The sequence below is a fragment of the Protopterus annectens genome, chromosome 4.part0 (assembly GCF_019279795.1).
Source record: "Protopterus annectens isolate FY-2018-M chromosome 4.part0, PAN1.0, whole genome shotgun sequence".
Taxonomy (NCBI): Eukaryota; Metazoa; Chordata; order Ceratodontiformes; family Protopteridae; genus Protopterus; species Protopterus annectens.
In genome coordinates this window covers 640,063,015-640,085,637 of record NC_056733.1, presented here as the reverse complement: position 1 = coordinate 640,085,637, position 22,623 = coordinate 640,063,015, and the positions used below count along the sequence as shown (strand labels likewise).

Genomic DNA, 22,623 nt, shown 5'->3' with positions numbered 1-22,623 from the left:
TACCATTTGTGCAGCAGCTACTTGGGCCACTCCTCATACCTTTGTCTCTCATTACAAGTTAGATTTGGCCTCCAGAGACAGGGCCAGTTTTGGTTCCACAGTTCTCAAGAGTCTGTTCCATTGAGCCACCCGGGATACAGGTGCTAGGGACGCGGTCCCATCCAGCAAGAATGAAGGCGAGATTGACAACTTAACATTTAGAAGTTATGTACCTATCATAACGTTCCATGTTAGTTGTCTTCTCTCGCCTTCTTTCTTGCGTCCCTCCCTCCTTCCCCCTGGCCTGGACAGATCTTGAAGAGTTCCTATCAGGTTGTTTCCTCCTGAGCCTTCATTAGAGGACTCTTTATCATGAACTTGGTTTTCCTAAATATGTTAGGTTAGTTCTTAGCAGGGTAGGTTAGCTACCAAACGAGATCTGAGGTAGTTCCGCCTTGCATCGTGGGATATAGGGTTGCCTCGAGCTGGTAAAAGGAGTTCTCAAGCTAAAGCAAGTGCCGAGTCGGAGCCGAGGATCGGCTCCGAACCCATCCAGCAAGAAAGAAGGCGAGAGAAGACAACTAACATGGAACGTTATGGTAGGTACATAACTTCTAATTTTTTTCCCAAATGGAACTTATCTGGCCATCTAAGGAAGGCACAAGCCGACCTTCAGTCTTCAAAAGCCTCAGAGGAGCATAATCTTCGGCAGCAGTAAAGCTCTGAAGGGCTTCACACCCAACCTCATCTTTTAGTCAGTTCAGCTCAAGTTGCTTGACAGTTTGGGCATGTGGAAGGTGCCCTGACACTTTGGAAGCTGGCTGGCTGTTATATCCTTGGCAGAACATAACCCATATAGCTAAGGCTACTGGAGCAGTGATCAATATGAAGAGCATCATGGATGAGCAGATAATATGACTTCACTTTTGTCCTTATGGTTTTCATACTTTCTTCCTGGGGGCAGTAGTAACTCAGATTTTTCCTTAGCAGCAATCAGCAGCACACCTGTGTATCCGTGTCGTACTAGCCTTGTTATGATACTGTGATATAAAAAAATGCATCTGTTGAGACAATACGAAAGATCCAGTCCCCTAACTGTAGTCTGTAAGAAAAAAATGGAGCTGTGGCTTATAAGGTTTATAAATTGTTGTATAGTTTTAGAAATCTTGTTGGGGAACAGGACATATATTTGAATAGCTTAATGCCAAATTGTGAAATTTTGATAATTGAATGTCAAAAAATTATTTACATTGAATATACTTAAAATAAAATGTATAATATTCACTAAACTGAGAAAAAATGTGAAATATTACCTGAAATTACTGATTGGGGACATATGTAATGTCTTTTGCTCCATGTATCTTCTGATGTCAGGGCCTATGCCCCCAATACTTGTGTCATCTATTTATATGACCATCTCTCTACCTTCATGATAGAGTGACATTAAAATTAGTATATGTACTTAGCATGAGATGTAGAGAGGTAAAGCCCCCTTACATAAACTCCAATTAATATCCTTATTTTAAATCTATAGCGTTAATCCTCCAATGTTGATATATTTTTTTAATTTCAGGTAATATATATATATATATATATATATATATATATTACGGCCAAGAAACAAAGGAAACTTAATCGAGACCTCAAACAATATAGAGACAATGACACATATAAGCTCAACCCCGACAGGAGAGTTAGGGCAGCCAACAGGCCCACGTGGCAACCTCGTATGGCTACCAGCGACCACTACAACAGCCCCCACAGCTGCTATTCCAGCTGTACTGGTGGCCATGACCAGTACCCTCCCTCTACAGCCTCTAACCCCAGCTGCCTCTCCTGATCATACTTCAGCTGCAGAGCCAAACACGTTTGTGGGTCAGCAGCCTTTTTAAGGGCAACCTCAGACTCGGCAGATGTTCCCGACGACAGGACGCCTGACCAGAGGCTACCAGAGGGGAACAGGGAGAGGGAGAACATGTGGTAGGGGCCGAGGACAAAAGAGATTCGCACAATGGGGCAGACCAGTGACAACGAGGAGCACTGCCCGGAGACCGTAAACAGACTGGACCAGCTTTTTTCAAGTAAGGTTTTCAATTTAACTAATAGAATACTAACAAAAAAACACAACAATCTGCTCATCAGCGGATTCACTTTTTTACCCTCACACTGGGCCAGCATAACCAATGTCCTGCTAGACCTTAGACTGTACCTTCGTAAAATGAACCTAAAAGTGCTTGACTGGGACAAGGAAGAAACAGTAACCAGTTCAGTCCCAAGCACAAATGAGTTGGTTCATGACCCACCGCAGGCTCCCAGAAAAAGAAGCCTGTACACACCAGCTCTCAGCAATATGCTCACAACTTTCCAAAAATTCTGCGAGCATGAGCTTAGGCAATTGCTTAACAACCCGAATGATCGCAAATGGCATAATCTCACTATGCCTGAACGGAAAGCCCTTCAAGAGCTTAGCCAAGATAAAAATCTGCGCATCATGAAAGCAGATAAGGGTACAAGTCTAGTGCTGATGGAGCAGGATGCCCACAACAACAAAATCAAAAACCTGCTGCAGAACCAGGACATCTACTTACCAGTAACTCGCAAGGAAGTGAACAAACACTTCACTGGAATAGACAAGCTGCTTAAAAGACTGGAAAGGGAACAACATTCCACACTGGAAGAATTTGTCTTCCTATCTGTGCACAACCCTAGCCTAGGGAGAGCTTTTGGCATCCCCAAAGTGCACAAAAATCAAGCAGACCCCCCCCCTTCCGACTGATAGTGTCCAACAAGAAGATCAGAACTGAACCCATGGCGGAATACCTTGACCAAACATACAATCCGCTCGTGCAAGCCACAGCCTTCTATATCAAGGACTCATGGGACTTTCTAAATATTCTGTACAATTCCAATCTTTATTTTTCTAAATGCATGCTTATTACAGTGGATATAGTAGCACTCTACTCAAACATCCTGCACAGGGAAGGGCTTAAAGCAGTTGAACTTTTTTTGAACAAATATGCAAAATGTAAACCTGAAAAAACTGAAACTTTAATTGCCTTGACCACTGCAGTACTGAAAAATAATTTATTTTTCTTTGATGGAGAAATTTACTTACAGCTTAAGGGAGTTGCCATGGGGTCCAAAATGGCCCCAGCTTTTGCCAACCTGGTGCTTAGCACGTGGGAACTAGAGTCCCTGATACATCTAGGAGGCTTTAACAAGGTTCACCTCTACCGTTGTTATATTGAAGACATTTTTTTCATGTGGAAAGGTACCAAAATGGAACTCGATTCCTTCCTTCACACACTTCAAAACTATCCCGTACCTAGACTTTACAGTCTCAGGCTACGGTAACCATGTCTCGTTTCTTGACACCCAAATTTCAGTTGACCCACACTGAGGATCAATCAGCTCTAATGTGTTCCACAAAAACACATACCGCAACAACTTCCTGGACTACAGGAGCCAGCACCCTTTCTTTATGAAGAAGAACGTGCTTAAGGGACAGTTTTTCCGTTTGTCCAGATTATTCTCAGATGACAACACTTTCCATACAGAAAGCCAGTTCCATTACAGTCTGTTTCTGAACAGAAACTACCCGCCTGCCCTGATCTCACAAGTATCCATGGAAGTCAACCAGTACCATGAGGAGAGATACAGACCCATCCTCACTCATGGTTTTACCCCCAAGCAATCCAAAATTAGGCACCGGAGACCAGCAGTTCCAACACACAAGTGATTTAATGTTCAAACACAGCAAAAGGAACACACATCTTTTGCTGTGTTTGAACATTAAATCACTTGTGTGTTGGAACTGCTGGTCTCCAGTGCCTAATTTTGGATTACTAATTATGTTTTGGGCACTTTTACCACATCTTTGCTGTTTACCCCCAAGCAACTGAACCACATGGTGACAGCCACGGGCAGAAGCTACAGTTTTCCAGCCCCCATTAGTAGGGATTTGCACCCTATAAAAAACATCATTAGCAAAGACTGGAATATAATTAGGGCTGATAAAGTTACCTTTTGAGCCCTAGGCAGTGCCCCGACCTTTGCCCACAAGAGGACCAGGACTCTAAGGCAATTTTTTGATAAAACAGAAGCACCCATCCTTAGGAATCCCCCCAATGCCGACACATAGACACCCACCGTCTGCCAAACAGGTATACAGGCATGCAACAGATGTGTAGTATGCCCCTTCATCTACACAGGCACCAGCTTCACTTTCCAACACATCAACCGAGTTTTTAACCTCAAAGGCACCTACAACTGCCACTCTGCTTTTGTAGTTTATGCCGCCATCCGTGAGACCTGTGGCTCCTTCTACATAGGAAAGACCACTTGCAAGCTCTCAGATAGAGTGAAAGAGCACCTAGGGGCAGTCTGCAAGAAAGACCATCGCAATGCACTAGGCAGACACAGCTCCCTCTGCCCCAGCTTCAGCAAATTTAAGTTTTTTTGTACTCGAGCAAGTACAAGAATTCTACGGTAATTGTGAAACCTTACTCAAAGTAAAAGAATTAAAATGGCAACTCCTCCTCAATGCCGAAATGGCACCGGGACTTAACGAAAATATCAATGTGAAATACGCACTAAAATGGTTAGGCTGACAGTACTCCTAAACACTCCCATACATACACTCTGCACAAACACTCCCATACATACACTCTGCACATTCCCATTGTTTATCTTGTCCTCTTCTTGCATTGGTCCACTTACAGAGTCTCTTTACACTGTTACCCTATCAAAACGCTGTACCCTATACCTCGTTTGAATTGTGTGCATTTTTGATACTATTTAACCAGTAAAGTATTTGAATTGAATATATCGCTCTGAAGTAGTTTGTATAATAAAACCGAATGAAAGTGCTCAGCAATCAGCTCCTGTCTCCAGTGTTTGTTTCCTGTAGCACCCCCCCCTTGGGGGTAGATATATGGATCTATTTTACAAGCTTGAAGTTTCAAAACTTCAAACTGAAAATGGTCGAAACCATAAGATCAAAGTTTTGAAACTTTGAAATTGTAATAAAAATTTTTTTTTTTACATTTTTGCAGGGGTCAAGCCCCCCTTCACCCCCCCCCCCCACACCCCCTGCTAAATAAATATATCAACTCTGAGATCACATTACAGTGAGGAAAATGGTAAATTCCCTGTTCCGCGCTGTACGGCAATCTCCATTCAAAATGCACCACTCCAGGTAAGTAAACACTTGGCCATCCTGTTGAACTTTGCCCCTTACTCTGTGGTAGTGCAATCTCAGAGTTGGTGGCTTTGCTTTCATTCGGTTTTGTTTTTAAGGATGGCCAAGCATTTACTTACATGGAGTGGTAAGTTGGTGTTCTGAGACATCAGTGTTCTCATGCTGTCAGCCTTTTCATCTCGGTTATATGGGTCTCAGGTAAGTGGTATTTTGGTCTACTGAAGTAGACCCACATGTGTGTGGATATACATATATATATATATATATATATATATATATATATATATATATATATATATATATATATATATATATATATATATATATATATAAGAAATATAAGAAAAGCTTTTTTTTTTCAGTTTTGCCCTCACTGCCTGCTGACCATCAGACCTATCCCTGTGCTAATCAGCTCTTTTATTCCCTCATCAGCAGAGAAACAATTGAGAACAGTCATCATCCAGGCAAACATCAGAGGTGTTTCATATTTTTTTAATTTTACTTCTGCGTAATTATTTTTTCAAAATTGATCTGTGATTTGTGTGTGTGTATGTATGCGTGTGTGTCTGTGTGTGTGTGTGTGTGTGTGTGTGTGTGTGTGTGTGTGTGTGTGTGTGTGTGCACGCGTGTCTGTGTGTGTGTGTGTATACATGGTATGTTTGTGTGTGCACTCATAATATGCACACACACACACACCTACCTATATATATATGGTTCCATATGAAACCATCGAAGTAACACAACATCGAGTCTCACATCATCGAGACCACAACATCGTAAAGTGAAACCAGCGAAAACGGAAAGCATCGAGTTGCACAACATCGAAATATAAAACACGAACACGCACAACACCCTGTGACAGTCCCATGCAGTAAATAAACAATAATCGGCGGCACACTTAAATACCCCCTGTGGCATCATGGTAGCATTACCTACGAAACATGCCAATACTAGAAATATTTTGCAAAAGTAGACTTATTCACCCGTATTCTAAGTAACGCATAAGAACGGAATGGAAACATATTCATGAAGGGAACATCATGTTTCCATTCCGTTCTGATGCATGGGACTGTCACATTTCTAGTATTGGCATGTTTCGTAGGTAATGCTACCATGATGCCACAGGGGGCATTTACGTGTGCCGCCGATTATTGTTTATTTACTGCATGGGACTGTCACAGGGTGTTGTTAGTGTTTTATATTTCAATGTTGTGCAGCTCGATTTCCGTTTTCGCTGGTTTAACTTTACGATGTTTTGGTCTCGATGTGAAACTCGATGTTGTGTTCCTTCGATGGATTCATATGAAACCATATACACACACACACACATATATATATATATATATATATATATATATATATATACATATACATACACACACACATTAATTTTTGTTGTATTGGTTAGTCCCAGTAAGCCTATGGTCTGTTTTCAGGGGAGAATTAAAAAGGTAAATGTACAAGCATGAGGAATTTTTGTCAGAATCCTGCAGATTTTTCCTACCGTTCTACCAATTTATTTTTAGTAAATATTATGTGTGTTATGGGAGCTTTAATATTCACCTGCTTGATTGATTCTCTTCTGTTAATATAGAGTAAAAGTCTGATTCTCCCCTCAGTAACCCAGCAAAGCTCAGGAAGTGTAATGATGCTAGGTGTTAGCTTTTTGTGGGACAAACAGAAGAATAAGAACTGTTCCCTTCAAGTGAATCAGAATTAATGGTTTTGCAAGTTTGTGTAAGAGGATCTTGAACACATTGCAAGAGAATGTTTTTAAGATCCGAGGCCACTGCATGAACACTTGCAGGCTTGAAATTCATTTGCATAGACAGAAAGTGTCCTTTATCCGATCAAATATCTGGGAAGTTATTTTGTTTTCAAAGATTGTAAGTAATGGTTTAAGTTCCTCTTTCTTAATATAGATCACGTTGACTTGTCTGAAGCAAAGGCTAGTAAGAGGATTGTAAGTGACAATTCTACTCTCATAGGCAAGCTATGTGATGGTTATTCTTTAAGAAATTACATTTTACCGTCATCTCTGTGGATCATTCAGCGTTCAGTGTTGTTGGTGGATGTGGTATTCAGTATTTATTTCCCCAGGCATGCTACAAGTGGGCATCAACATTAGAGCCATGTGATAATAAACAAGGAGAAGTACTACCTTTGTTGATTAACCATGCAGATATGTGGGCTCTGGTGTAACCCATTGACCTTTAACTAGTAATCCATTATCCAGGAAGAAAAGTGTGTACTGGCAGATGACCAAAGTGCAGCAATTCTTTTACACTGCACAGGACAACTCAACCCATAGCTTTTACAGGAATGGACTTTGAAATGGGGAAATACATCTCAAAAGTCAGACACTAGGATGTACTAGTCAGAACATGAGAGGAAAGTATTCTTTATGTGCTTCTTCTGATTCCTGAATTCAAATGACTCTTCTAGAAACGAAGAAACTGATCAGATGAATTTTACCAGTCCTTACTGTCCATGTCAACCATGGTTGCCTCTTCTTTTTAGGAAAGTGGACCAGTTCTTACAGCCTCCCTTTATAGAGGGAGAAGGTCTGACATCCAGCTGTCATAACTTTGATGATAAGGATTTGATTATTAAGAGGGAACTTGTTTCTTTTCAGATAGTTACATTTTACAAATTTCTGTTACAGACATGCATCTTCCGAAGAGGTTTTGGCTCTGAGATCTGAGGTTGACTCCACCCCTAACGACTGGATTAGGCTAACCTGATTGAAAGAAGCTAACTTAGATCTACCCAGGAGCTCTGCATATAACTGCTAGAAAAAATATATAGCCATAACTGCCCTCGAGAAGAGTGCAGTAATTCCAAAATGTTTGAAGACTGAGTACAAAGTATGACTCTGTCATCTACTGTTATGGTGAGTTCCTCACATAACCATGCTTTTCTCACACATGTGGGAAGATGAACTGTGGCTGATGCTTAAAGTGCATTACCATGACAGATGATTAATGCATAATTAATAGCAGGCTTCAAGCATACAAAAGGCATGGCAAAATGTCACAAAATTGTCAGAAATAAACTCACCAGTGGCTAGTTCAGAGATATGGAAACCTACTGGGCAGATATCACTTAGGTAAAACGCAATGCATCATGCAGTTCTTTTCTGTCATTTGAAGTCTGTGATTCAGTGTCATATTGTAATTAGTTCAACTTTATATAGCAATACTCATTAAATGTGCATTAAGATAGATTACTATGTCACTGTCATAAAGTGCTAATTTTGTTTTCCTTTGTAATAGTTGCTAAGTATCATACTACAGGGAAGTCATGGGCAAATGTCATTGAATGTAACTACAAAAAAGAACACCTGGTGACTGACCTCTGCTCTCTGAAGAATTTCCTGTTACGGGGTCCTATGGTGACAGTGAAAGAGGAGAAGGTACATGCTATTGTCCTCTCTATATCAGTAATGACTCCTTAATCCATGACATATGCAGTGCCTGACAGTGCAAGTTCAAAGTGTGAAAAAATCACATGGGAATTGTTCTGAACTACTAAGCATTTTATTAGATGGTTTAGATGCTTTGTTTATTTCCTTAGCAGTTTTAAAGAAAAAAAATGAATATCAGCATTTTGAAACTCTGCAAAATGACTGTGTGTGAAAATAAGCTTCCACAGTAACTTGGCATGTTTTAATAATCTTGCATTAAGGAAAATGTTAGCATGATTAGAAATAATAGTCTGGCTTTTATCTCTTGTTTCACATGTTTATAATGCATTTTCTGATGCTAAACTACTTCCTTGAACAAGTCATAATATACCAAAACTCATTCAGTACATATATGTTGTAGTTTACCCTCCACTCATAGAGACATTAAATGAATGTATAACAGTACGTGCACACACATAGGTTCATAGGTTCATAGGTATGTACTAGGCTATCTGCCTTAGGGCATTTACAAGCCTACCCAGAATGTGTTGGCTTTCGCCACCCTTTTAGGCTAGATTCCTGAGCCTCTGTCCAGTAGGGCTAATGAAGTGATCCTGGGAGTATATTTACGATTTCCCATCCACTCGTCAAGATTTCTCTTGAAGTGGGTCAGCGAGGGGCTCTGTCTAACATGGACTGGGATTCTATTCCAGAGCGAGGGAAGCCTTTGGGATATGAATCTATCCCTCCAGCATGTCCTGTTTATTGTTGTGCTAAGGTTTAAATCCCTGGAGTGTGTAACTCTAATAGATTTGTTTTTCTTGAGATGGAGCATGTCTAACAATTCTGGGTTAGACATGGCCTTGTATGTCAGGCAGAGATCGCCTCTGAGTAGGCGGTAGGCAACGGAGTAGAGTTGGAGTTTAAGTCGTGCTGCATAGGGCATCTGCTTGAGGCCCACTATCCTCTTGGTGAGGTATTTCTGAGGTCTCTCCAGCTGTTGCAAGTGTCGAGTGAGGTACATCCCAAATGGGGTATTGTACTCAGTGATGAGTAGAGGGGCATGATGACCTCTCTAGATCTAGATGTGAACCCTTTCGTGATTAGGTGGGCTATATAGAAGGTTTTTCTAACCATGTTGGCAATGTGATTGTCAAAGGTGAGGTTACTATCTATTTGGGTCCCCAGGTCTCTAATTACCTTTTCCGTACTTAGTGGATTCCCTCCTATGTTGTAGTTTGTGGGTACTTTGTTTTTCCCAAAGGGGATGACTATGCATTTTTTGGCATTTAGCTTGAAGCCATGGTTCTGACACCAGGTATCCATCTCCATAAGGTCCTTCTGGAGGATGCTTGTGTCAGCCAGTGAGTCGATTATGGCTCCTAGTTTACAGTCATTTGCGAACTTGGTAAGCCATAGTCCTCCTATGTTTGCCTGTACTTCAGAGAAGTATATACCGAACAAGAGAGGTCCCAGGACTGAGCCCTGTGGGACACCACTTGTAACTGGCTTAGAGTCGGACATGGCACCCGCAACTCTGACCATGTGAGTTCTGTCCTTGAGCCAGTTTGTGACCCATCTAGAGACATATGGGTTAATATTTAGGCTAGTAAGTTTATTTATGATACCAGAGTGGGGTATTGTGTCGAAGGCCTTTGCTAGGTCCAGATAGGCTGTGTGGACCACCTTTCCCTCATCGATGGCTTTGGTTACTGTCTCAAAGAAGTCAACCAGGTTTAAGAGACATGATCTGCTCTTAACGAAGCTGAATTGGGTAGCATCCAGTGTCTGGAGGTTCCCAATGTCTTTGTTTATGAGATCCATAATAATGCGCTCCATAGCCTTGCAGACCAGGCTGGTCAAGCTTATAGGGCGATAGTTCCCTGGATCCGTTGTAGCACCACCTTTGTGGAGGGGGATCACTGTTGCTGTACGCCATTCTTTGGGTACATAGCCTGTGGTTAGGCTGAGTTGGAACAGTAAATTTATGTGTGGGTTTAGTTCATTTTGGAGTTCGTGTAATACACAGCCCGGGATACCATCCGGTCCCATTGATGCCGTGTTTTTTACTTTGACGAGAGCTGCTTTCACCTGTGTGTCTGTGATGTCCGGGGGATTGCATTCTTCTGGGATAGACACCGGCTCTTTTGGTGGGGAAGGGTACATGCATGCATGCTGGTGAGCATGCACACACACATACACACACATGCATCAGTGGGTATTTAGAGGCTAGCTAGTTAAGTTTTTAGCAAGTCTTTGCGATGTGTGAGGAAACCAGAAGTGTTGGTGAGCCTCACATGAACACAGGGATGACATGCAGATTCAGCACAGGAAAACCAAAACCAGACTGGAGAACTGTGCTTTCTGAGGCAGCAATGCTTCCTTCCGCACCACTATGCCATCGTGCACCCTTATTTTAGCTGAAAAGACACACTTTATGATTTCTTACCATCCTAACAATTAATTTATGTTGCTAATTGGTTTATCAGTCTGCTTATTTCAGACTGCAGTCCATTGTAACAAACTGTAATCTCTTTGCTTCATACAGACTGAATGCCATTGGTATATACATGGCGACCTGTCATGCTAAAACAGTGTACTGTACACCACTCCCATTGTACTGAGTAACTGGGTTATTACTTGTTCATTCACACTAGCCTGGTGAGTAACCATTTGTTTGTTTTTTATCCTAAAGTAGCAGTCTCTTCCTGCTGTTGAGTTGTATGGACACTGAAATTGGTGGAGCAGAAATATGATGCTAAATTTTGCTGAAAATCTCTTAAGGTTTTGGCCCGTAGATGTTCTGTTTCCCATGAAGCTAAGTGCCTATGGATTCACAGCTATGAGGAGCTGGTATCTGGAACGGAACTTTTTGAGGATTGTAAACTATGGTAAAATCTCTCTTGTTGGGTTGTATTTAAAACTGAATTTGTTCTTGTTCTAGATTCTTTCTTGGCCTGCTGATAAAACAGAACAGTCTGAGCTTGTGAAGCCTTCATCTGAAAAAAAAGGAGGTGAAAAAGAAAAAGGGAGTAATAAGGTAATTCAAATATGATTTGTGAAATACAAAAATGTGTTTACATGAGTAAGCTACTCTGATTATTTTGTATCAAATATTCTGTTAGCAGATGCCCTTATCTTTCATAATGGAGTGGAGACTGACAGTTGAACTGCTTTTATTGGCAGACATGGGAGCGCAGAAGCCATACCCGACTCTGCCATAACCGACAAATTGCTTTAAATGTGTTTCAGACTTAGCAGCATTTCTTTTCTCTTGTAATAGCAAGTGATTCAAGAGCTTTGGTCCGGATAAGTGACTAATTTAGTTTCATACTATGTAAGTAGAAGTCCTGGGAGCCAGTCACTAGTGTAAAGGCTGTTTTTGTTACTTATAGTTCACAACCTTAATTATACATATGTTTGAATATTTTTTTTTCACTGCACATAACAGTATTTAAGGTGCTTTCATTTAATGCAGTTTTTTCTGTTTTGCTATGGATTGTTATGTTTGTAAAAACATTCTGTTAGAAATTGCTATGTCTTGTACAATAATTACATCAGTTATGTCAGAATTCAGTATTAGCTTCATCAAACAAGTAACCAAAATGACAGCTTAGCTTAAATACTATTAACACTTCAGCATTTCCCACCCAGCTGACAATAGTTCAGAAACTATGATACATTATGATACAGATTACATCTTAAAATGGCTACTCATTTATATTAAAAGATCAATGACCATATATACATATGGACAATATGTAAAACATTTTAGCAGCTTCCAACTATTTATCATTACACCCCCTCCTGTACTACATTTTTCAAAATTACAGTTCCCCATTAGTTATACTGTGTATGGTTGAATATAACCCATTTCAATGGACATTTGTTTTGTTGGGTCTACACAGGCAAAATAAATCACCCCTTCCCCCGAAAGACTCATGTTCCAGTTATTATGGATCATGTTCTTCATGAAAAACGGGTCTTTCCCCCTGCAGTACCTATATTAACTTTGGACTAAACATGCAAAATGCTAAAAGCATTGAGCAAACAATACTATAGTATAAGAAAATTTACAAAATGCACTGTTAATATTCACTTAACTGTCCCAGTAACTGTCACAAGATTGATATCGAGGAACAAAATTAACTCTTCTACTCCTGGAAACTAAAGGACTATTCAAACTGGAGTTGGAGCTATACTGAGAACTTGCAGAAGGAGAACTCTGAGACATTATGACTTATAGTAAAATGTTTACAGAGCCCACTGGATCAGGAACAGGAGCAGGTGCAGTCAGTTGTGTTGGATGGACAACATGTGGTCTGTACAGAGCCCACTGAATCAGGAACAGGAGCAGGCACACTCAGTTGTGACATGGATCTGGTTATTATTAGCTTAGTTTGGTTTAGACAGTTTTCTGGAACACTGCATTCAGGTTGAGACTCAATGGGAACATGGATATGTTAACTGTTGTGTTGGACTATGGTACCTTATTAGTTTGCAATACATAGGAATGTTGTTCAGTGTTTTTTTGCCACTGTTACAGCTATGTCCCATTTTTTCTTTCCCTTTAACTTCAGGGGGACAATTTGACTATGTTACAGGGCAAGAAGTGGTTGTGGAGAATGATAGCATCAGCATCACCCCCTTTTTTCCATTTTGTATATCAGGTCAGGGTGTCATATCAGCAGCGGCCATCACCTACAGCCAGTGTTCACAATCCAGCCGGCTAACCTGGTCATAAAATCTTTTGTAAGAACGGTGGGAATCACCTAGAGCCAATGTTCACAATCCAGCCAGCTAACCTGGTCATAAAATCTTTTGTAAGAACGGTGGGCATCACCTACAGCCAGTGTTCACACTCCAGCCGGCTAACCTGGTCATAAAATCTTTTGTAAGAACGGTGGGCATCACCTAGAGCCAATGTTCACACTCCAGTTGGCTAACCTGGTCATAAAATCTTTTGTAAGAACGGTGGGCATCACCTAGAGCCAATATTCACACTCCAGTTGGCTAACCTGGTCATAAAATCTTTTGTAAGATAATTTTGTTATAAAATCTTTTCTAAGAAGCTTTAGCTCTTTGGTCATTTTGTTTAGCTCTGTAGTACAGTATAACTCTTGGATCAAGTTTTGTCTCAGTCATTGGCATCTCTGCACATATTTTTCTTCCAAGCATTAGCTATGAAGGGCTTAGTCCATCGGCACTATGTGGAGTAGCTCAGTATACTATAAGTGCTTTATGAGGATCTGCCTGTCTCAGTATTTTTTTACCTGTTGTACTGCTCTCTCAGCTTTACCATCTGATTACAGATAGTGAAGACTTGATGAGATATGAGTGAAACAGTAATCCACCATGAACTATTAGAATTCCCTGGGTATAAATTATGTACCATTGTCTGTAACCAGGTCTATAGTTTTGGGAAGGCCCTTTCTCCTGCAACCCCCTGTAGTGTTAGTCACCATGGATGCCTCCTTCTTGGAGTGTGTTTGGAATCCTCATGAGGCCAATCTTCACATCAACGTCTTAGAGATGCAAATGGTTTTCCTTGCTTTGCAGGAACTTCAAAACTGCCTGCCACTGGGAATGATTTCCATATAGACTGACAACATACAGTGGTGCGGTACATCAACAAAAAAGGGGAACCAGGTCCTACTTAATGAGAGTATGACAATGAGTGATTGCTCTGTACCTCTTTCTGACTGCAATGCACATTCCCAGGAAGTCCAACTGTGTGTCCGACAGCAGCTTCAGCAGATCTTTTCTGATAACTCATGAGTGGTCTCTCAATCCAGTGGTAGTGCAGAGCATATTTAGCCATTGGGGACAATTGTGCTGCAGTCTGTTCGCCTCCCCCATCCAACACCAAATGCAGCAATTTCTTTGACTTGATCCCTCTGGAGGGACAGTCTCTAAGAGATGGTCTAGTTGGACAGTGGCCTTATGGGTACTTTATGCTTATCCTTCTCTGATAATCAAATTTTTACTGAAAGCAAAATGATGCAAAGCCATGGTAATCCTCATTGGCCGCATACTGCTTCAGGCTATTTTGGTTTCCTGTATTGAGGCTTCACCTCAGAGAGCTTCCCTGGCTCTTAAATCCCAGGAAAGATCTGTTATCACACTCATCCAGGATGACTCACCCAGATCTTCACAGTCTCGAACTAACGGCATGATTTTTCCAAATCCATTTGTGGCCAATAATCCTTCCTTGTCCAGGAATGTTGTTCAATTCTTATGTGCCTCTCAAAAGGAGTCTGTGTGTAAGATTTACTACACCAGATATAGAATCACTTTGTAATTTAGGTGCTGACTAAAGATTCTGACCCTTCTACCACCTCAATTCATGTATTTTGCAGTTGCTTGCAAGCTTATTTGATTCAGGTTCTAGTTCTCCATTTTTTCATTCAGGATCTAATTCCTTGTTCTTTGGCCTCCTTCAGACTCTGCAAAGCCTTTCTGAAGGGAAGTTTTCTCCCAAAGTCCCTGCCCATTAGAGAACCAGTGCCTCCATGAGACCTTAATTTTGTTTCAGAGATGTTAACAAAGCCATAGTTTGAAAAAGCTTCTTCCATTTCAGTAAAATTTCTGTAATAGAATAGTTTGTTTTTGGTTGCTATAATGCCAGCCAGAAGAGTGTCAGGACTACATGCATTGTCAGCAGCTCCTCCCTGTTTGATTTTTCACAAGGACGTAGTTTCACTAAGTACTAACTCCCCCTTTTGTTCCTAATGTGACTTCATATGCAGATTTGAATCAACTCATGCATCTACCACTATTTTACCCTTACCATACTAGCAAGGAAGAATGCATCGTCCATATCTTAGACATCCACAGCAATTTTTATCTACACAGAAGTAAGTCAATTATTAAGGACTCTCAGCTCTTTTTACCCTTTGCTGGTAAAAAACTGGGTTCAAAGGTCTCTAAAGTTACTCTGTCCAGGTGGCTTTCTGACTGCATCTCTTTTGTCTAATCTAGCCACAGTTGTCTCTTACCAAGCAGACCAATGGCTCATTCTACTAGATCTCTCACTGCATCTACAGTCTTCTTTAGGAATTCTTCAACTGATGATATTTGTGCTGCACCACCTTGGTCTACATTGCATACCTTCTGCAAACATTACAAACTGGATGTAATTTTAAGATCTATGGTTTTATTTGGAGATACCATCATCAAAGATAACTTGTCATGACACAACCCAAGTACTTCTATAGCTGGGGATTCTGACCCATCAGTTAGACTGGATAGATGGGAAGAATGGCGTATGATAGCTATGTACTTAACATATCCTTTCATCCACATCCATCCAATACAACAGCCCTCCTTCCTTTCACAGGTTCATAGGTAGGTACTAGGCTATTGGCCCTAGGGCCTATATAAGCCTAGCAAAAAAGGTACCCTGGCTTTTACCACCCAAGAAAATTATTTTCCTGCGCCCCTGTCGAGCAGAGCCACAGAAGTGATCCCCGGGGTGAAATTTGTATTTCCCATCCAATCGTCAAGACTTTTATTGAAGAGTGCTAATGAGGAGATTTGTTTGATATAGATAGGTAGTTTGTTCCAGAGTATGGGAAGTCTCTGGGACAGGACTCTATCCCTCCAGCATGTTCTGTTTATTGTGGTGACAAGGGTTAGGCCCCGTGTAGCTCGGAGGAATTGGGATTTCTTTAAGTGGAGCATGTCCAACAGCTCTGGGTTTGACATAGCTTTGTATGTTAGGCAGAGATCGCCTCTGGGTAGGCAATATGCGACAGAATAAAGCTGGAGTTTTTTGAGACAGTCTGTGTAGGGCATCTGTTTGAGGCCAGTATTCCTCTTTGTGAGGTATTTCTGCAGCCTTTCCAGTTGTTGTAGATGTCTTGTGAGGTACATACCAAAAGGGGCATTGTACTCTATAATGGGTCTAATAAGTGACGAGTAGAGAGGAACAATGACCTCTTTTTTTCTGGATGAGAAACCTTTTGTGATGAGGTGTGCCACATAGAAGGATTTCCTGACTACTGTGGCAATGTGATTATCAACCCTCCATTTCAAAGTTTATTAAGAATTTTCTTTCCAACTAAGGATATTTTTACATGAAACAATACAAGTGGTTTCAGCAAGTTTCAAGAAAACATACTTTCACAAAACAAGAATGCTCTAAAAAGAAAAGGGGTAGCCTCCCAGAAACAAGAACAGTTCAAAAAAGGCAGAATGAGTATCCACACTTTCAAGGACACCCCCCAAGCCAGTGCTGGACCATGGTCAAATGGGATCCTAGACAGGGTAGTGGACCTGCCCCTCCCCCCCGCCATTCCAGTCTCCCATTATTATTTGGTTGTCTGTCCCCAGTTACTATAAACAGTGCTCAAACATGAATTAATTTCACACATAGATGCATTATGGGAGGCAGAAGATTTAAAGGGGCTTGAGGCTGAAGCAGTAGTTTTGCTGACTCAGATCCAACAAGAGGCCCAAAGACCTTTCAGTTACATTGGACAGGTGAAGATTAAATAATATAAATTTATGATAAAAACAAACATACCCCATACCCAGCATTGCAGGTAAATTGTTGACTGCATCCTTCAAAAATGCTGTGTCAAAAAATAAATAATAATAATAATGACCAAAGTCACATATTTCAAATTTGTTTCACTGAAATGTACACTATCCAAAGTATTCCAACTTAATTCACATACACACACACAAACCTACCTTCAATCAAGGTGGAGGCCCACTTATTCACCTACTGTAGGTCATTGGAATGTGGGAGAAAACTGAAGCACCCAGCAAAAACTTAAGTGAACAAAGATCAGCAGACTTTGCACTGAATGCACATCTACCAAGAGCAAACTGGTAAACTAAGAGACAGACAGAAATGCCAAATGCTGTACCACAACAGTGTTGAGTGTTGGGAAACAAAATAATCAGCCATTTCTGTTTCATTGCTTTACATCTCCAATGAAAAATATGTACGGGTAGTGGCGAGACCTCATTCTACCAAACTAGCAATTATAAACCAAGCATTTTTAAGGAATTGTCTAGGCAAGATATACGTGACGCTGTCACTTGAAAATAATTTCTGCTATTATTTGGCACTACAGGCTGGCCACCAAGTTGTGGAATAGATCAAGATTCTCTACAACTGTCCTGAATTATGTTTTGACATCCTTGTGCCATCCAGGATTATGGAAGGACTACTTTTGGTTTTACCCATATGTTATAGTTAAATGATAATGAAGTTCTGCTTTGAAAGAAAACAGCACAGCTGACAGGAGAACTCTTCCATAACAAACCATTGAGACAGAGATATTTCATCATTTAGACTATACTCTCTCTATCCTTCCTATACAGAACTGTAGGAGCTATAGTGCATTATTTTACTGTTTTTACAGTGATCCCAATTCACTGTCGTTAACTCACACTAAACTGTATAGATTAATGACACATTTACTCTTCCAGGCAAAGGGCAAATTCCATTTTAAGAAGTATGTGTTGATATACTTAAGTCAAACCAAAATAAAACTGAATATTTACTTTATTGGGATGTGTTTTTTAATGGTATACTAGAACCTCATCTAGCAACCCTTGTGGTGTACCCTATACCTCAAAATCCTCGCTTTAAGTTGAAGAAATATAAAGTGCACAAATCATTTTTAAAAGAATCAAAAAATAAACAGGTTAAATTAACTCTAAACAAAAATATGACATCATATTATACTTAAAAATAAACTGTGCCTCCTATTGTCTTAGACTTTCTGAAGCATCTACTAACAGTTCATAATATGTTAGTTGATACATAACATAAAACAAAAAGTAGCTTGTCAACAGAGCTATATTTTAGTCTATAATGTGTGGAAACCATGCTGGGGGCATTCCCTGCCCTGATATCCCTCATATGATACAAAACTCATAGCCTGACTTTCCTTTTTTGTTTCCTCTGTGCAATGCATCAAGCAAGGACAACATAACTCACATCACTGTTTCATCTTGGTGGGATATATGGAGTGGAGTTAGAAAATTTATCCTCAAAATGTTGTGTCTGCTTTCTTTTAATGCATACATGCAAACTAAGCAACCACCGCTTGGGGAAGTTTCTGCCTTTCTAATAGTAGACTGCACTGTCCCTAAATGTAGTATGTTATCTTGCATGTTTTTAAAATTACTATAAGATACTCTAACTTGATGTTTTATTGCCCCCTCAAGACATCATCTGTCAATAATATTTGCTAATAGGTTTTAATTATGCCCATTATTTTATTGCTTTTTGGAGTATATCTTGTAATAGAATATAGTTCCTACAAGTCTGAAGACTGGAAATTTGTGTTTTTAGGAGTTCAAAACCTCTTTAGTTTTACCTATGGCCTATAGTATGCCTTTTTCAGACTCATACTGCCATAGTTCCAACTCAGTAGCCTGCTCATTGTGTCATGGATAGCTCTGTGGTACTGTATCATATCTGAACAGAGCTTGTGAGCTCAGAGACAGTTTCCGTAGGGGACAGATTGAATTAAATGCCAAGGGTGAGAAGCTGAGAATACATATATAAAAATCAGACATTTCTTCAGTATAAATAATAATCAAGTGATCACAATAATTTCAACAAATTATGTATTATTATATATGAACAGAAACTCAAAATAACCTGTGAACAGATTTCCATATCATGGAGGCAAACGTCACACTCACTACTATACCAGAAATCTGCAAATAATCTTGTCCGTCCAAATAAAAATATTTTTCAAATTAAACTCAGTTGACTGATTCGTTTAAGAAACCATATCAGAAGTACCAAATAAATTGTGCAGGATGTATAAAGGCTGTGATTCCCTTCTCTCAGACTGTACTCTACTAAACATTTCTTCTCTGTACTGGCTCCAAAACTATGGCAATCATTTCCTCCTGATTTAACCAATCGCACAAAATATTCACTGTTCAGGCCACAGTTCAATTAATATTTAAAACAATTTGAATGTAACTTTCCAACTGATGTTGTCAGTCTTCACTCAGTCCTTGACAGTGGTCTCAGTTCCGAGCCTTGGAACTGACTCGGCTGTTTACTCCAGCTCGTGCCTTCTAAACTCTCAAGCCAGGCACTACCCATAATGCTTCTCTCAAAATTACCTCAGATCTCGTTTGCTGCTTTGTAGGTCAGATGCATTTGTTCTTCTCTCATGCCTTGGCTGATTCTAGAGTAAGTTTATCTCTATTAAAACTCTTATCTCTCCATATTTTTGCTTAACTTTCTTTTTAAATCTTCTTTCTGTCAACCTGCTCCTCTTGTAGTTTTGGGTGCATGTGTTACTTTTCTCTTCATATTTCTACCATTGGTAGTCTCTTTAAGTACCATCATTGGTACATTTCTTTCCTTCATTACCTTTTTTTAGGTATTCCTAAATTACCATTGTTGGTATTTTCCTTTTCTATCCCTTTTAATTGTTTTAAAAAAAATCTTCATTGCTATATCTCTTTCTTCTATCTGTGTCTGTGTGTGTGTATGTGTTTCAGCCCTTTTTCGTTATGGCTGAAAAACAACTCTCCCCACATCAAATCTTCAAAAGGCACCTCTGGTTTCAAAAAGTGCCAGAAGTGCCAAGGTAAGATGCCCAATTCTGATGGGCACATCTTATGTGTATACTGTCTGGGGAAACTACATCTTTAGGAAAATTGCTCAATCTGTCATGGGTTCTCCACCCATACTCTTACTGACCAGGAAAATAAACTTATCTTGATGAGACTACTCAAATCTGATTTTGAAGAGGCCATTTCTTGGTCTAGGACTGAAGCTAGCACATCTTCATCCTCCTTGTCTTCCTTCACCAAGAAAATACCTTCTTCACTTTCTAGTATATTAGAACCATCCAAGAAGGTCTCTAAACTGACCTCAGTGCCAAAGAGCTCTTCGGCACTAGAAGGTTTATCTGACTCGATACCTAAGACAGTATCGGAGCCAACAGTGACTTCTTAGTTACCCACAGTACCCTCAGTGCCGAAGCAGTCACAGCTGCCTGCACTTCCTAGGACAAGATACTCACCAACCTTTGATCCCTTTAAGGACAGGCCACCAAATCCCTTTCTCAATTCCTGTTGAGTCTTTGGAACCCTCGATTCTGACATTCCCACCATCAACTGTCTCAGTTCCAGTAGCATCCTCTTCTCCAGTTCAGGGAGCTGCCTTGAGCTCCTCTGAGTTTTCGGCACCGGAGAGCTCACAGGGTTGAGGGCCTCTGGTTAGGTCCAAAGTGCATGGATCAGTTTCCTTAGTTTCAAAGCTGTTCATGTCTCTTGGTACTTTAGCCTTTGTAGCGTCTACCCAGGCTTCTGTTTTGGGGCCACCTGTTGGTGCGGAGTGTTGTCCCAGTTTCAAAGGAGTCTATTTTGGTTTTGTGTTCCCATCCATCTATGGGGAGGCTGGCCTTCCGAATCATGGAGAAGGACTTATCCATTTGGGACTCACAGTCTTTGCCATCCCTGTTGGGACAATTGTTACCATCCACTTGACCTGAGCTGCCATCCCTCTCTTTCCTGGAACAGAGGGCACAAAAGTCCCAGGATACACCCACTTTGATGGCTTCCTCTTCGAACACTTCCCCAGATCATCCCCCACAAGGAAGTTCCTTTGAAGAAGAAGTACAAGAAGAAGAACTTAGACTCCCTGGAGGAGTCTTTCATTGAAGATACTGATTTTGATGAAGAGGAAGGTTCCTCCAGGTCCCCCCCTGATGATATTTCCTTTGGGAACATCCTAGAAATCCTGAAACAGTGGAGTGGCTAGGCCTTCATCCAACATTCCTTGGAGGAGTCAGTATAACTGGAGGCTTTTCATGCCCAGCCTTCAACCTCTTGGATCTCTCAGCCTGCTGATGATCTCATTAAATTGATCACTCAGCATGCATGGAAGGTGCCCGATGCCATCGAGCCAATCCACAAAAGTCCTGATTGTATCTTATTAGCCCCTAAGGATGAGCCTCACTGGTCCAAAGGAATACTGGTTGACTCCATGGTGATAGCGGCGGCCACAAAAAGGGAACTTGTGAGGAAAGTCCAACTATCCATCCTCCTAACAAGGAGTCTAGAACTTTGGACAGAATTGGCAAGTGCACTTATGCTTCAATGACCTTCGTTCTCAGGTCCTTGAATTATATGGTGCACTTTACAAGCCTACAGAGAGATTTGATCAAGGAGCTCTCTCTGATACCCCCGAAGGAGCAGTGGCTGAAGGGGTATGGGACAAAGTTACCTCTCAGCTAGCAACGCTTGATGCAATTTCTAACTTGTCCATGAGGCTGATTGCTCATGCAGCTGAAGGGACTTCCAGAGAAGCAGGTTCAGGCACAGCCATTAGAAGGCATTCCTGGATGCGCTTGTGTGACTTTTCAGAGCCATTCTAAGCGTCATTTGTCAGCGCTTGGTTTGACGGATCTACTCTTTTTGGTCCCAAGGTTAAAGGCACTTTAGCCCAATGTGAAAAGTATAGTAAGACCCTTTCTACCATAGGCGGATGTTTCTCCACTCCTCGGAGGCCCTACTCCAGGAACCAGAGAAGTGGGAAATTATGGTTTAAAAAATCCAAAAGGTCTTTCCATGATTCATGCAGCAAAGACTTTCCCCTAGGCAGATGGGGGAAATAACACCACCCCATAGGCAGAAATGGACTGCAAAACCAGGGGTCCAGAGAATCTTTCTTCCTACCAGCACCCCTGAATGGGTGCCTGACTGCCCTCCTCTGGAAGCAGTCAGGGGAAGACTCTCTCTGCAACAATCTGCCTGGTAAACATTGACTATGGACAAATGGGTGCAGGGAATAATATCCAGAGGTTACAAAATTCCACTATCAGTTCCCCCATCATCCCAGAAAAAACTCCTAGATGTACCACCCAGTCACAGGGAAGCAGCAGCTTTAGAAATTCAATAATTGATAGACAAAAGAATCATCCAAAAAGTCCCACCTGACCAAACAGGATCCAGGTTTTACGCAAGGTTCTTTTTAGTACCTAAAAAACCAAGGAACTGGAGACCCATCTTGGATCTCAGCCAGTTCAACAAGGCCATTCAG

The 22,623-nt window shown here is 40.9% G+C and overlaps 1 protein-coding gene across 3 annotated transcripts in view; it reads left to right on the top strand.

Annotated features, from left to right (window-relative positions):
* LRRC43 (leucine rich repeat containing 43) overlaps nucleotides 1-22,623 on the top strand; it is a 1,074,258-nt gene that overhangs the window by 818,022 nt on the left and 233,613 nt on the right. For all 3 annotated transcript variants that reach the window (XM_044068605.1, XM_044068603.1, XM_044068604.1), the window contains exons 8-9: nucleotides 8,455-8,594; nucleotides 11,530-11,625. In XM_044068605.1, coding sequence (XP_043924540.1) covers nucleotides 8,455-8,594; nucleotides 11,530-11,625 — 236 coding nt within the window. The remainder of the gene's footprint in view (nucleotides 1-8,454; nucleotides 8,595-11,529; nucleotides 11,626-22,623) is intronic.